Genomic DNA, 14,375 nt, shown 5'->3' on the forward strand with positions numbered 1-14,375 from the left:
TTATTTAGAAAATTTATGAAAATTTAGCCTTTTGTAATTTTTAATAAATTCAACCTCAAATAATAAAAAAATACACATTGGTTTGTCACTTAAATCAATCATATGTTTATTATATACACTCATTTTGATAACATATTAACTTGTGTTAAACTTAATTAGTACTATTTATTTATAAGTGAAAAAAAGGTTGATTTTCGTGGATTTTTTTTGGGGTAAATGTTTGTTTTAGTCAAACAAACATTTACTTATTTTGACCAAACCAAGTACAAATGTACAAATACGACAAATTTTTGACAAATATTAGTTAATCTTATGAAACAATATTTATAAAATTCTTAGTAAATGAAAATTATTTGATTTATTATTAATAAAATTTTTAATTTTATAACTGGATTAATATGATAATATACTTTATTTTTAATTAATTATTTTGTTTTTAAATATATTATAAGAAAAATGTACTATTTTATTAACTCTATTTATAAAATTTATTTGGTGAATTTTCAATGTTAATATTGTTGTTGTTTTTTCAATGTATTTTTTTCCCTGCTTTACATGGTAAAAGAGTGGTCCAAAATAGATAATTGTTAATATTATCCCGCCAAAACCCGCAAAAATTAAGAAAAAAAAAAAAAGACAGAGAACCGGAAAACCCCTAGGGTTTTCTGCACAAAAGATTCCACACCACACACTCCAGTCTTCACCAAAAATGGTGAATCCTCCTCCTGACCCTGACCGACTCCAACGACAACCCTTAGTCAAAGGAACCCCAGTCGAGGTAACAAGCGACGAGGAAGGCTTTCGAGGTGCTTGGTACTTGGCTACAATTCTTGAATCCCCTTCCAAATCAACTTCCAAGAAACGCAAGAAGGCCTTGGTTAAGCACAGGACTTTACTCGCCAAAGACGGCTCATCCCCCTTGACAGAATACGTCGATCCCGCTTTTATACGGCCTTTGCCACCTAATGAGAAGGAGGATGCTCAGTTGGGTTTTGAGGTTAACGACATCGTTGATGGGAGTTATAGAGACGGTTGGTGGACAGGGGTTGTGAGAAAGGTTTTGGAAAAGTTGAAATATAGGGTTTATTTTGATAATCCACCTGATGTTATTGAGTTTGAGAGGAAAGATTTGAGGGTTCATTGGGATTGGATCGATGGCAAATGGGTTCGAGCTGAAAAGCAGGTGTGATAACGTGCCCATCTTGCTTCCTTTGTGTTTCCTAGTTTATTCCTTTCGATCTGGGGTTTCTTGGTTTTATTTCGGATTTGGGAGCTGATTTTTTTTTTCTTTTTGGAGGAAAAGGTCAATTCGTAGGGCTCGTTAATTTAGAATCTTTTTTTTTTTTGGATATTAAATTGCGAATCTCACTTAATGTAGCTTGTTACCTTAAAAATTTGCTATTTGAGTTTTGTTTTAATGACTACTGCAGAAAGCACATAGGATGGTTACGGTCTTTTTTGTGCTTGATTTGAATAATTAACTGGAACCATATGTTTCACATGCTATGCCTTCTCTTTTAGCTCTGCTAATTTTCATTACATATCTATTTTGGCCTTGGAATCATGCAAATTCAGTTGGATGTATATCAGTGCGAACTTTGTAATTTCCACAGTTGTTTTTCAAAACTGTATTAGCCTGTTGTCTCTCGTCATGTCATTCATGAAGATATCTGCAGCCTGGTTGACTTTTTGTACCATGTGAGTGATTTGATTTTTTAATTTTATTTTTTTAAAGCAATCAACAGGCTCCATTTTTAGCTCAGGGACAGCGGTGGAGATAAATATTGACAAAGAAACCTTACGTGATGTTTGGTTCCCTGCGATAGTTGTAAAAGAAAATGGGGAGAATACATTCTTGGTGAAGTATCAAAGCTCTAAGAACGAGGATGAGTCTGGGTCAGTAAAAGTTGTTGTAGATTACCTCCACATCAGACCCACTCCTCCTCGTTATGCAGTTAGAAATTATGAATTGCTGGAAAGAGTGGATGCAATATATAATTCTGGTTGGCGAAGTGGAGTAATTACCAAAGTTCTTACTGGAAGAAGGTACAATGTCTTTTTTAAGCATGGAAATGAGGACAAGGAACTTAGTCACTCAGATATGAGGCCTAATGTTGAATGGATTGATGGCAAATGGGTTAGTAAATCCAAGGTATCTTCTTCCTTTGTCTCTTCTTTTCGGGAGATAGATTTATTTTTACCTTTATTTTCCCACTTCAAATTTAAATGAGCTGTTTATGTTCTGATTGTGGTACATTCGATTTAATTTTATCTTAAAAGAAGAAGTAAAAAATGATTTGAAATAGTGCTTTTTGACTGAGTTATGCTGATTACTGGTCATTTTAGTGGTGACCTTCTCTATATTTCCAGTTTGTAAAATGCTTAGTTTTATGTCTTATCTCCTCTACTACTCTTATTTCTACTTTCACTAGATGTATATGTTGAACTAGTTGTGGATTATACATTTCACATTGCTTTAAAATCTGCTCAGTTTTACAAGTAGCTAGTTGTTGTGTTGAATGCCTTAAATGTTATGCTAGTTATGGCTAGACTTCCTTTGCTGGTTTGAGAATGCTTTGTTGTGATTATCTGAGAAATTTAGTGGCATGCAAGTTCAGACGCTAATTCACTTTTTGGTAGCTTAAGCAATGGGCTTTTGTTTCAGGAAGTTCTAATTGCTTCTGATGATCAAGAGCAGATGCAAAATGCTCTCCCTGATATCCACAACATGGAGGTGGCTGGAGAAGTTGAAAGTTCGTTTTCTAGAAGGGATAACACTGAAGATAAGACTCCTTTGACTAAGATAAGCAAGAATTCTATGGAGCAGCCTACTCCTGCTGATGAAAACAATGCTTTGCTCTCAAGCAAGAAGGTCAAACTGGAAACATCCGATGGTAACACTTCCCGCTCACAGCTTTTGAAAAAGCTAACTGAAGGAAACACAGTGGAGACACCATTATTGCTCACAGGCAATAGGTTAAAAGATATGCCTATTAAAATGTCTTGTAAAGAAGGGACTCCAAGGACTGGAGGTACAGGAACTAGATTCACGAAGAAAATTGTGATTGGTGATCAGCCTTGTACTAGGAGTGAGGGCACTTTAACAGGAGCCACAACTGTGAGTTAGATTTCTTCTTATGGAATTTCATTGTTCATATTATCAGCACCAGATCACATTATTATTATTATTATTGTTTTCTTTTGCACATGTTAATGTATTCATATTTGATGATGAGAAATGTATAAATATCACTTTAAAACCAGTGTACTTTACTACTCATTCGTATCTGTATTGTGTCCCTGAGATGCCTTTCCTTAGAAGCACATAGCTCCTAACTTCTCTGTGTTAGTATTTTTTGTTCTAAAATATGTTAGAAAACTGTGTTTGCCTTCAAGTGTAGCCTCTACAAGTTATACACTAATAAGAAATGAAAGTTAGCTTGCCCCTTTAGAATCATACTAACTAAAAACAATTATGTCTACATGAATATCATGAAAACTTGGCCTGCTTGACATATTGGATACTGCTCAATGGGTTGTTTCAAATGTTAAGCAAAGTTGTTTTTCAACTGGGATATTCAATGTGCCCCACTTGCTTTGCAGCAAACTGCTTCGAATAACTGCCTTTTCTGTCAACATCACCATTTTAATTGGGTAATGATCATTGATTATTGGCACTTTGGTTTCATTGGCTCCATCAGTCAATATTCCTGATCGGCATTGTCTCTACTACTTTCATTTGACCTACATTTCCCCTTTCTAATGCAGACGACTAAGAGGCAGAAAGTTGGTTCAGTTGAAAATATAACGCATGACCTTGTGAAAAGGAATGAAAGAGTTAGACGGTCACCAAGTATAGGCCTGCGGGTTTTGATAGCAGGTACATATAGTCCTTAGTACATGTGCACCAGTTTGGTAAATTGTTTAAAATAATACGAATTACATATTTTCAGGCAAGGGGGGAACTACAGTGACTGCAGAAGAAATTAATAGAGGAGAGGTAAAAACAAAAGAAGTTGCAATGCCTATCATCTTCGAATTAACAGCAAAGTTCACAAAGACTTACAGGCTGAAAATTCTTTTCAGATTCATAATGAGGAATCTCTAAAGCCAACGGAGGATCAAAAGAATGTAAATGACCCAATAAGAAAAGAGGACATGGTAAGCAAAATTCTTAATGGTCTATAGTTCAGAGAAAACTGCCAAGATAAGCTATTAAATTTGAAGAAGCTTAAATTCTTAATGCAAACAAAGTGTCATTAAATTGTTGGACGTGTTTAATATTGAGCTATATTTCTTTTATCTTAGCTGGCATGATCATATATATGCAGCGTTTGTGGTCAAGTTTAAGGTCTGCAGAATTATATATATTTTTTTCAAACTTTCTCCTTCAACGATATTACTTCTTTAATGCTTATAAAAGTTGAGCAATTTTGCCATAGTGTGCTTGGTTATACGGTACAAATTGTTTTGACTTGGCTTGAGAAATGATTGGCATGTGTACTTTGTCATGTTCCTGTAACCTGTTCTGAACCCCTGAAATGAAATGATGATGCATCTATTTTCTTGCAACCCCTCCTTTTTTCTTAAAAAAATGAGTTCATCGATGTTGTTTTCTTGTGAGCAAAGTGCGTAGATGTGCTGCTGGTTTATTTGAAATAGTTAATAGAAAGAAAAACAATTGTATCAAATATTGTCGTTGTTGTTTTAAATTAATGCCTAATTAACTGGTTAGTTTTGGATTGTTGTCAGCTCATTTTGCTAAAAGTTTCTATTTTCTTGAGCCTTCTCCTTGGCCTTTGTTTTTATCTTGATATGGTATCAAACATGGAATGGGAATCCCCTTTATTGATATGTTTTCCTCTATTTATATATGTTCCTTTAATTGTTCTTTTAACTGTCAATCTTACTGATGTATGAAATCAAGGAGCATAAAGTTGGAGCAAGGAATCAGAACAGAAAGAGGGGAAGACCACGTAAATCAGTAGTTACAAGTCCAAAGGCTTTTGATGCTGGTATATGATAACTTAAGCTTTAGTTTCTTAATGGGTATATGTAAATCTGTGTCTATGCATACTTAGTATTATTATTTGTAGGTAAGGAGCAAAATGGGGCTGGAGGTCTTGCTGATGAAAAAGCTTTAAAAGATTGTGTGATTAAAGAAGCTGATTTGTCAAAACATAAACGAGCAGAGCTGGCAGGTAAATGGGGGTCTCAATTCTTGGTTTGTCAATGTTACTAATATGCCTTGAGGAAAGTATAAGACTACTATATAAGGCTCTCTGGGAAGCATTGGGGTAGACACTCCCAATGTTTTAACCTGAGCGTAGCAGTTGTCATGGTTTTTTCCAAGTGGTATACTAAATGATAGCCGAATAGTAGGTGTAATGGGGGCAATTACTAGGAAAAAGATTGGGCTAATGATTCACATGAAAGAAGGGGATACGTTTGTTGAATTCAGGGCGGGGAAGGGGAGGGTGATGTCAGGAGGAAAGATTCTACATGTTACCAACCTCTTTTTACTTCCTGTTTCTTTTGCTATCTGACGTAGATGTAATTAAGTCTGAGTAATTGTTACGTCTTTGTAATTTATGGTTATTTGCCTTACCAATTGTAGATTAATATCCTATTTGTTAATTTTATACCCTCTCAAGATGCATTTAAAGGAAGGACAACCGATGGTTACAAAACAAAAGAGGTTCACTTGGCCATTGCTGGGATTTCCAATGTGGCTGATGAGGATCAACCTCTGTCAACATGGATAGGAGGAATCCACTCTTCAGGTGATGAAGAATCAAGTAAGCTGCTTCGTCAGATTTATCAATCCTCGTTTTCTTTTGTTGTTTGTTTCCTCTTTTTTGCACTTGCTTAGTGGGTACATAAATGTAGATAATCACCTGGCCTTTATATTTATGACATTGTTGAGTATGTTTTCTTCAAGGACTTTCCTCTGCTAGGCTTGTCAATGGATGGAAGGAGGAAAGAGGACTGGTTGATGTTCCAGTAGAATCTCTTGCAATTGATGCCAGAGGTAGAAGTCCATTATCGGATGATAATCGGAGTTTGCCTTTTGTTAAGAAATCACCTGTCTGGCGAACAATTGAATCTATGGATGTCTTCCAAATTGTGCCCCAAAAACCGCATTTTCAACCTTTGACCCAAAACAGGGAGGAGTTTCGTGAAGGATCTGCAATTGGTATAATGGTAACCTTTGCTGGTTTGTTCGAGAAGATATCCATGTTACATTTTGGTGATCCTAGGAATACATTTGTAAGCATCTTGGAAAGTCTTAATGACTTGGAAAAGCACGGATTTGATGTTACTTTGCTTCGACATCGGTTGAATGAATTACTATCAATCAAAGAAGCGCAAGGACAGCATCTAGAGGATAGAAAAAATGCTGAAAGGGAGATAATTGAGAATACAAAGGAGATAACTAAGTTTGATGAAGAGATGGAAGAGATTGAAAAGAAGATTACTCAGTTACAAGAACGACATACTGCCATAAAGTCGGAGAAGGAGACTAAGAATCTTAAAATTTCTAGTTTGAAGTTGCATGTTGCTGTTCTAAATGAACTTATTCAGAATACGTCACATGATTTTAAAAAAGTAGCTAATGCCCCTTGGAAGTTGCCATGATATATGGTGCGCTAGTCATGGTTTCTTGTTCATAACAGACTCAAGGAGCACAGATGACAATTATCGTTAAAATATGTGGATTAAACTGTAGTGGTTAGGATAGGTGGGTAGGGTCGTTTTGATTCTTGTATCTGAATGTATTAATTGTTTCATGCACGTAACATATGGTCTTAGGAGTCATGTATGTTAAGTAATGGGTCTTTTTTGGAGTCAAAATATGGACCTGCTTTCCTAGACTAGAAATAGTGAAAATGTGGAGTACTAACTTTTGTGGAACCCTTTGTTGATGTCCTAACAGATTTTTTTTTTTTTTTGGCATATTGCTGCTGCAACTGCACTTAAAGAAGTGAAGCTTATTCACTTGTGATGGGAGTACGTAAATTATCTTTAACTACTAATGATTCTGGTGAATTGCAGATGATGGATTGTTTGGTGCTGGAGGGAGTTTTATTACCATGTAAACATGAGACTTTGCCTGCTTTGTTCTACTATTTGTCTATTTGTTCATTTATTTTCTTAATTAATTGGTCTCAATTAAGAATTCTATGGACTTTAGTCGCTACGAGATTGCACCAAAGCTTTTGCCCAGAAAAACTAAAAGGACGTCAAATGAAAGTGGTTAATTTAGTCCAGATATTTCAGATAAACTTGTAACAGTTATTCATTAAAAACTCCTAAAATCATGAAAACTGATGTTTGAACTATTCATTTAGCAGCAACTTCTCAGTCTGTGTATACGGATTCAAACGTGGGTGCTGGTATTGCAACAGGCCTCTTTGACATTGTTTCGGTTCAATTCAATGATTTAACAATCAACGTTGCAAATATGCTCCACGAGACATAAGCAATCTTGTAAACACTTTAATCGGTGGAGTCGCTGGACCAACAATAAATAGGTTGATCTGATAATTTTAAATATAATATAAAAATAATACGAAAAAAATATGATTTTAAATTTTTAAATAAAAATTATGAGTTTAGTAAAAGTAAAAATATTTTGTATTTGATATATCAATATAAATTATGATAGTACAATTTTTATATTTTATATTCATTTAATATAAAAAATTATATAATGAATATATAAATTGTAGCGATGATAGAGTCCCTATAATTAATCATGTTTTTATAATAAATGAAAAAAATTCGTTTTCTTTTTAGTGATGAATGCAAGTTTTTTTTTTTTTAATAATAAATTCTTTGCATTATCGATAAAAAAAAAAAGACAGTTAAGCAAAAAATTTTGAAGATATTCAAAATTTTTTTCTTTTAAATTATTTTTTTCTAATAAAATGATCTTATGAATGACCTCATAATTATAATAAAACATTCAATATAATATATGAACTTTAAAAACATCTAATTAGTATTTGAATTATAAATACAATAATTAATGGGATACTTAAATGATTATTTATTTAGTATATATCATTATTTGTAATTAATCACGTTAAAAATAAATATTTTATTAATTAATAGATTAATAGTTTTAATATCACATTAAAAAAATTTAAAATTTAGTAATATTAAATATTTTATTATAATTCAAATCTTTAAAACTATTTGTAACATTAAAATTTTTTTTAATTTGTAAAAATATCTATAAACGCTTTACTTGAACATGTACATCCGCCCATACTTCTTGGCAAACTTGGGCTATAAGTAGGAATAATTGCAAATCAATAAAGAGATCAAAGTTAAGAAAGATAAATTAGAAGTGCTAGCTAATGGTCCGAAGCTCCCATGTCCACTACTTTTTTGAATCAATATTCTTAATACACCAATTATCAATATTAGAGACCCAAGTTCAGATAGGTAAATTAGAACTACTAGCTAGTGGTCCTAAGCTCCCATATCCATTATTTTTTTAAAATTAATATTCTTAATACATCAATTATCAATATTTTCGTTTACGAGATTCAATCATTATGATTATAGATTCCACACATGAACGTTAATAATTAATATAAAAATAAGGGAAATTTAAAAATGGTGCACTATAATATAAATTTTTATTATTTGATATAATTGAAAAAAATAATTTCTAGTGAAGAAATGTTAAATTATAAAATTATCAAAAAGGAATTTGTTTTTATATTTTTTTACCTTATTTATTCTCCGAGTGTTTGCATTAGATACTTTTCCATTATATAAAATGATTATAGAAATAAAAATAAATGTAATCAGTTTGATTATTTTGAAACAATCATTTTAAATTCGTTTTAATCATTTTATAAATGTAATCATTTTAATTATTTTAATAAATGTAGTCATTATGTTATAATGGAATCAATTATTCTTAAATTGATTATACAAAAAAATTATAAATATTTTAATTATTTTGGATCAAGTAAATTCAAGATTGCTTTATGATAATAAAATCGATTATTTTTAAATTGATTGATCAAAAATTTGTTATTTGACATTTTTATGTGGAAAATGAAATTATTGTATAAAAAATATATGATTAATTTGTAAATAAAGTGATTATTACCATATCATATGATTTTTATCATGTCGTATTTACTATATGAAATCGATAAAAATAAACTTTAATATTATTTATATTTTTATATAATTAATGAATATTAATTATATATGTTCATTTTTTTAACGTATTATTGATTGATATCCATATTTTATGTTAAAAAGTACAAAAAAAGGTTAAAAATTAATACCAAACACTTAAAAAGCAAGGTTGCATTTTTTAAAGGAAATGAAAATAATTTTGAGATAATTATAAAAAATGTGGAGATTAATTTAAGAAAAAAAAAGAGTATGTTGTTTATTATTCTTTTTGATAAACGTGCGAATTTGAGAACCAAATCACAAGATGAAAATTTAAAAATTAAAATATGAAATTACTATCAAATCTTTTTTTATGGGTATAAACATTTAATTTTATTTGGATCGATTTGATTTTAATCAATTTTTGTGTTATTAAAATTTATATTTTATATGTTTAAAAACAATTTTAATTTTTTAATATCATAATTTTAAAAATAATTCCTAATTTTTGTGAAGAAAATATTGCTAATTATAATTGATTGCAAACTCAATTATTTCAATTATCATAATTTCTTCTTTAATTAGCATAATATTTTAATTATTATTTAAAAAATAAAAAATCTTCATAATAATTACCTTTATTTTTAATACTATTATCTATTATTGTTCAATTTATTATTTTTTTATATTTTTTTATTATATATTTTGCCTTTATTTCTAATACTATTATCTATTATTGTTCAATCAATTCTCGTAAAAATTGAAGTTCAAGCCTGGACGTTGGTTTTCGCCGTAGGCTGTTCAAGCCATCGTAATCAATAAACTAATCCAACTTAAAGAGTTAAAGTTGGTGAAGTGCAACAGTAGACAGTAGTCCAAAAGGAAAGAAAAGTAGGTGAAACAAGTTTCTGGATCCCAAGCCTCGTAAATTTTCAACAACATACTCCGATATGACGCTCCCAGTTGCCCAGCCCATGTTGAGTAGAGGATCTTCAATCCGGATGATTAATCCTCTCCTCTGCTATAGTTTATATGCTAGCAATCTATCAAATTTGGAATGTAAAGAACCCTGTTAATCCACACGTTACCATCAGATGCCTGTCCAAAGTAGGTAGGTTTTAACGGGACACTCAATGCACTAAGTTTTGCAGTTGTGGATTACTATAGATATTTTATTTTGATTACTAATATTTTATTCTTTTAAATTTCTTTAAAGTTGTTAAATTAAAAATTAGCTAGAACAGGTGATAAGCTTATTTCAATGAAAGTTATTTTATGGAACAAGTGATAAGATTGCTTCAATATTAATTATTTTACGAAACACTGTATTTATGGAACAACCTTTCTACATAATAGCTGTTTATGGAACAAATATTCAAGGAATAACTTCTTTACAAAACAACACATTTACAAAATAGTTGTTCTTGAATAACTTTCTTAAGAAATAAGACCAACACCTTTACTAAAAACTTTTGGAACACAAATTGCTTCACTAAGAATTATTCTACAAAAGATGTTTCATTAAATGTTACTTTATTGAAAGAAGAAGTGAAAATAACTTTGGAATATGACATGGTTTTTGGGTTAATTCTACTATTAGGATGTTCCAAAGAGTTTGACTTGGTGAATCAGATATGGAGATAGTTAAGAGGCTTCTTCTTAACCTTTTCCTAAAATATGAGTGCTTCTCTTTTTCTTCCAAAATAAATAGTAAATTTCTATGTTTACTATACCTATTATCAAAAGCTAATTAAACTCTCATTAACAATATGTAAATACCTTTTATAACAGCTAATTCTCTGATTATTCACTATTATTCATATTTAACACCTTTTATAACTATCAATTTCATTATTATTACTATTCAATTCTCAAGACCTATAACTCATATTCTTGGAATCTATAAATAAAAGTTTCCACAGTTCATTGAGAGACTTTTAGGACTTTTGGAGACTTTTGGCAAACTTAGTTTTTTTTGTAATTCTCTTTTCCTGAATCCTTTTTCTCAATCTCATTCTCTTCTCTACTCAGCCTCGCTTCACCACTTACCACCACTTGTCGCCGCATTTAATACTTCAAAGTCTACCCCAATCTTCCTCTCCATTGTCTCTCGCACATCTTGTTCTACTTGTTTGCAACGCTTACTCACCTCAACAAAGAACATCTCTATGACTCAACTAGGGAGAAGAGATTGCATTAGCTAAAACTTCACCAAAGACATGATATGAGCAACTTTGCTAGATATGAAAAATCCTAATACCATAAGAATACTCAATGATGGATCAATATTATGGTTAGAATGTTTATTCTTTCACAATAGAAGTTTAATTAGTTACAAATATTTTAATCTTCATTTTTTACTATTTTTCAACTAACTAAGCATTTCTTTACTATTGTTATTTAGTGCATACACATTTCAGAATTTCAATTAATTGATAAAACGCTTAACGTGAGAAAAATGAAAAGCCAAAAGATATATATTCTAATGCATGCTTCTTTATCAAATATTGCAATAGTGATGAAAATTTTTACCTTTCTATAACTTTAAGAAAAAAGTCATTACCCTAGACTATGTTGAGAATTTTCTTTAATTGTACACAAGATTAATATTCAAAATCAAAGTGAGATAAAAGCTGATATGGCCGTTGTGTTGAATCCACTTTTACTGGTCACAATTTAACACTTCCTACATTGAATCAAATTAATCTCCCAGGTACTAAGTTGAGAAAAAATTATCTGCTTAATATATAATGGAGTTTGATCTCTTTCTTTGTAGGTTGAGAATTCATCTCCCTAATATAAAATTGAGAATCACTTATTGGCCGTAATTTTATCGCTCAATTTTTTGTCGCTATTCTATTGTTAATACTTGTTATCAAATGAATCTCTTTAGTATCAAATTGAGAATTATCTCCAAACTGGAAATTATTCTTTGGCCGTAGCTATATCACTCATTCTTTGGCCGTTATTTTATTGTTTATACTTGCTATTAAATAAGCTTCTTTGATACCAAGCTGAGAATTATCTCTTTCCTATAAATTGAAAATACGATTATTAGTTGAATCGTTATTGCTTATTTCTTGGCCTCAATCTCTTAAATACTATGATGTAAATCATTTAATAAGTTTTCATTGCAACTTGATCGCTTTTATTTGGATTGAACATCTATTTTTGTATTGGGTTGAGAAGCTATCTCCCTAATATGAAGTAGAGAGTTCTCTTTGGCCATACATACAATTATATTAGTATTACTATTATACACCTTATCGACTTCATAAGTAGAGGTATTACAATTACAATGCAATGCTGATATTGTTAAGACTTTTTGAACATCAAAGTTGAAAAAGCTCACGAGTACTACATCATATACATACTATTATATCACATATTTTTTTACATGCTAAAAAGTTCACCTTGTTATGAAAATAATCTGCATATGAAACACTTAATAATCTTTAGAATATAATGGAGTAAAAATGTATAGTGCTTACATATGATGACACAAATTTGAAAGAATAGTTAATTCCAAACTTGAAAATTTTCCTAAAAAAAATAATCTTCTTAAAGAGAGCTAAGCATCTTAAATCTTATTATTTTATTTAGTTTATATACAAAGTTATTCCAATAAGAGCTTTGTGGCCTTGCACTATTTTCGTCACTATTAGATATAAAATATTTCAAAAAGAAAATCAATCTTTGTAGTCTTGTGTCATTCTCATTTATAAGCTTTTCTTTAAAAAAATTTAGATGTTATGGTCATTTGAGTCTCTTCTATAACTTTCTTATATAAAGAGAAAATTCCTTGTTACTCTCATATACAAGTTTTTCTTAAAATGAAGTTGATTGATATAGTACTTTTTATTACTATGTTACCTTATATAAAAGTACTTCAAAAAAAAATTAACAATTAAAATCTCTTGTATTACTTTCTTATTGCTACTACTTTACTCTTATATATAAATTATTCCAAAAAAGAAATCAATTGATAATTGAGATCTCTTGCATAATTTTTATTTGTGAAAAATATTTTTTGCAACATCTCAAAAAACATTATCATTATCTTAAGAAATGTTTGTTACCTAACATTCTTAAAAAAAAAAAAGGGAAGAAATTTCAACATGCTACTTCAAAAGCAACTTTTTATGCACTCTCTAAAATGTATAAAAAAAAGTATGATGTACCGCATGTTTTTCTTATAAAAACTCCTATATTTTTCAAGAATTATTTTCTAACATTCAAAAAAAAAATTTTTTTAAAAAAGTATTCATTGAACACACGTTTAAAAAGTGTTTCCCATGAAAATTTTTTCATTCATCATTCTTTAAAGGGTGATTCTCATAAATTAAAAAAATCCTAAACTGCTAGCATATCATCTTAAAAAATGGTTCAATAGTAGAACTATTCTTTAAAAAAAAATGATTCAATTTGTCAAATGCCTTTTAACTATCTTGATTCTTTTTTAGAAAAATTGATGTTCATTGCTTGTTCTCTAAACAATACTTGATTTATTTTATAATATATGTTCTCTTATTCTTTTAGAGAATTAGTCTGATGACTTATTCTTCTTTATTTTTTTTTAGCAAAATATATCCATTACTTGTTTTACTATTTTTAGGAAAGTATTCATTTTACTTATTCTCCTAAGTAAACATTCTCATTACTTATTCTTCTATTTTTAAGAGAAACATTCCTAATTATAGTTATTAGAACCGGATCATATATTAAATCATTCAAAGTTTTGGATCACCGAGTTAATAATTCAATCATCAGGTCAATTGTCGGTTCAATAAAAAATATTATAAAAAATATAAATATTTTAAAATTTTAAAATTCAAAATTTTAACTCAAGTTATAGTTTAATAATTCAACCATAAAACTATAAATTTTAAAGTATATCATAAACTACAAATTTTAAAATATAAAATTCATAGAACAATTAATTACTAGTTAGAAATGAAATTACTTAACATTTTATTAAATCATATTTTATATTTTACTAGTTGAAAATAATATTTATATTTTAATAAATATAATAAATAATAACTAATAAATAATTATAAATAATAATTATTTTTTACTTGTTAAAATATAAATATTATTTATTAATATATAATAATTAATCTTTACATAATAAAAAAGAAATATCTATATATAAAATTAATAAAAAGGAAATATTTATATTAATATGAAAATTAGTAAAAAGAAAATTAAAATCATTTATATATTTT

General features: G+C 29.5%; 1 protein-coding gene across 2 annotated transcripts; it reads left to right on the plus strand.

Annotated features, from left to right (window-relative positions):
- Window positions 1–594: 594 nt before the first annotated feature.
- LOC111283709 (DUF724 domain-containing protein 7-like) lies at window positions 595–6,957 on the plus strand. Of its 2 annotated transcripts, XM_022872299.2 has the most exons (11): window positions 595–1,183; window positions 1,736–2,152; window positions 2,666–3,118; window positions 3,604–3,654; window positions 3,769–3,880; window positions 3,954–4,000; window positions 4,087–4,161; window positions 4,928–5,015; window positions 5,097–5,201; window positions 5,655–5,798; window positions 5,942–6,957. In XM_022872299.2, the coding sequence occupies exons 1-11, from the start codon at window positions 710–712 to the stop codon at window positions 6,637–6,639; spliced, it is 2,664 nt and encodes an 887-aa protein (XP_022728034.1). In that variant the 5' UTR covers window positions 595–709; the 3' UTR covers window positions 6,640–6,957. The 2 variants fall into 2 exon arrangements, with proteins under 2 accessions (XP_022728034.1, XP_022728035.1); XM_022872300.2 differs by lacking the exon at window positions 3,604–3,654.
- The last annotated feature ends 7,418 nt before the right edge of the window (window positions 6,958–14,375 follow it).

The sequence above is a fragment of the Durio zibethinus genome, chromosome 3 (genome assembly GCF_047325235.1).
Source record: "Durio zibethinus cultivar Kanyao isolate XHJ-2024 chromosome 3, ASM4732523v1, whole genome shotgun sequence".
NCBI classification, from domain to species: domain Eukaryota; kingdom Viridiplantae; phylum Streptophyta; class Magnoliopsida; order Malvales; family Malvaceae; genus Durio; species Durio zibethinus.

Bases quoted from the DNA above. Each gene is read 5' to 3' on its own strand.
- LOC111283709 (XM_022872299.2), top strand. From the start codon at position 710: ATGGTGAATCCTCCTCCTGACCCTGACCGACTCCAACGACAACCCTTA. The intron at 2,153-2,665 runs GTATCTTCTTCC...CTTTTGTTTCAG, and splicing joins AATGGGTTAGTAAATCCAAG to GAAGTTCTAATTGCTTCTGA. The intron at 5,799-5,941 runs GTAAGCTGCTTC...GTTTTCTTCAAG, and splicing joins TTCAGGTGATGAAGAATCAA to GACTTTCCTCTGCTAGGCTT.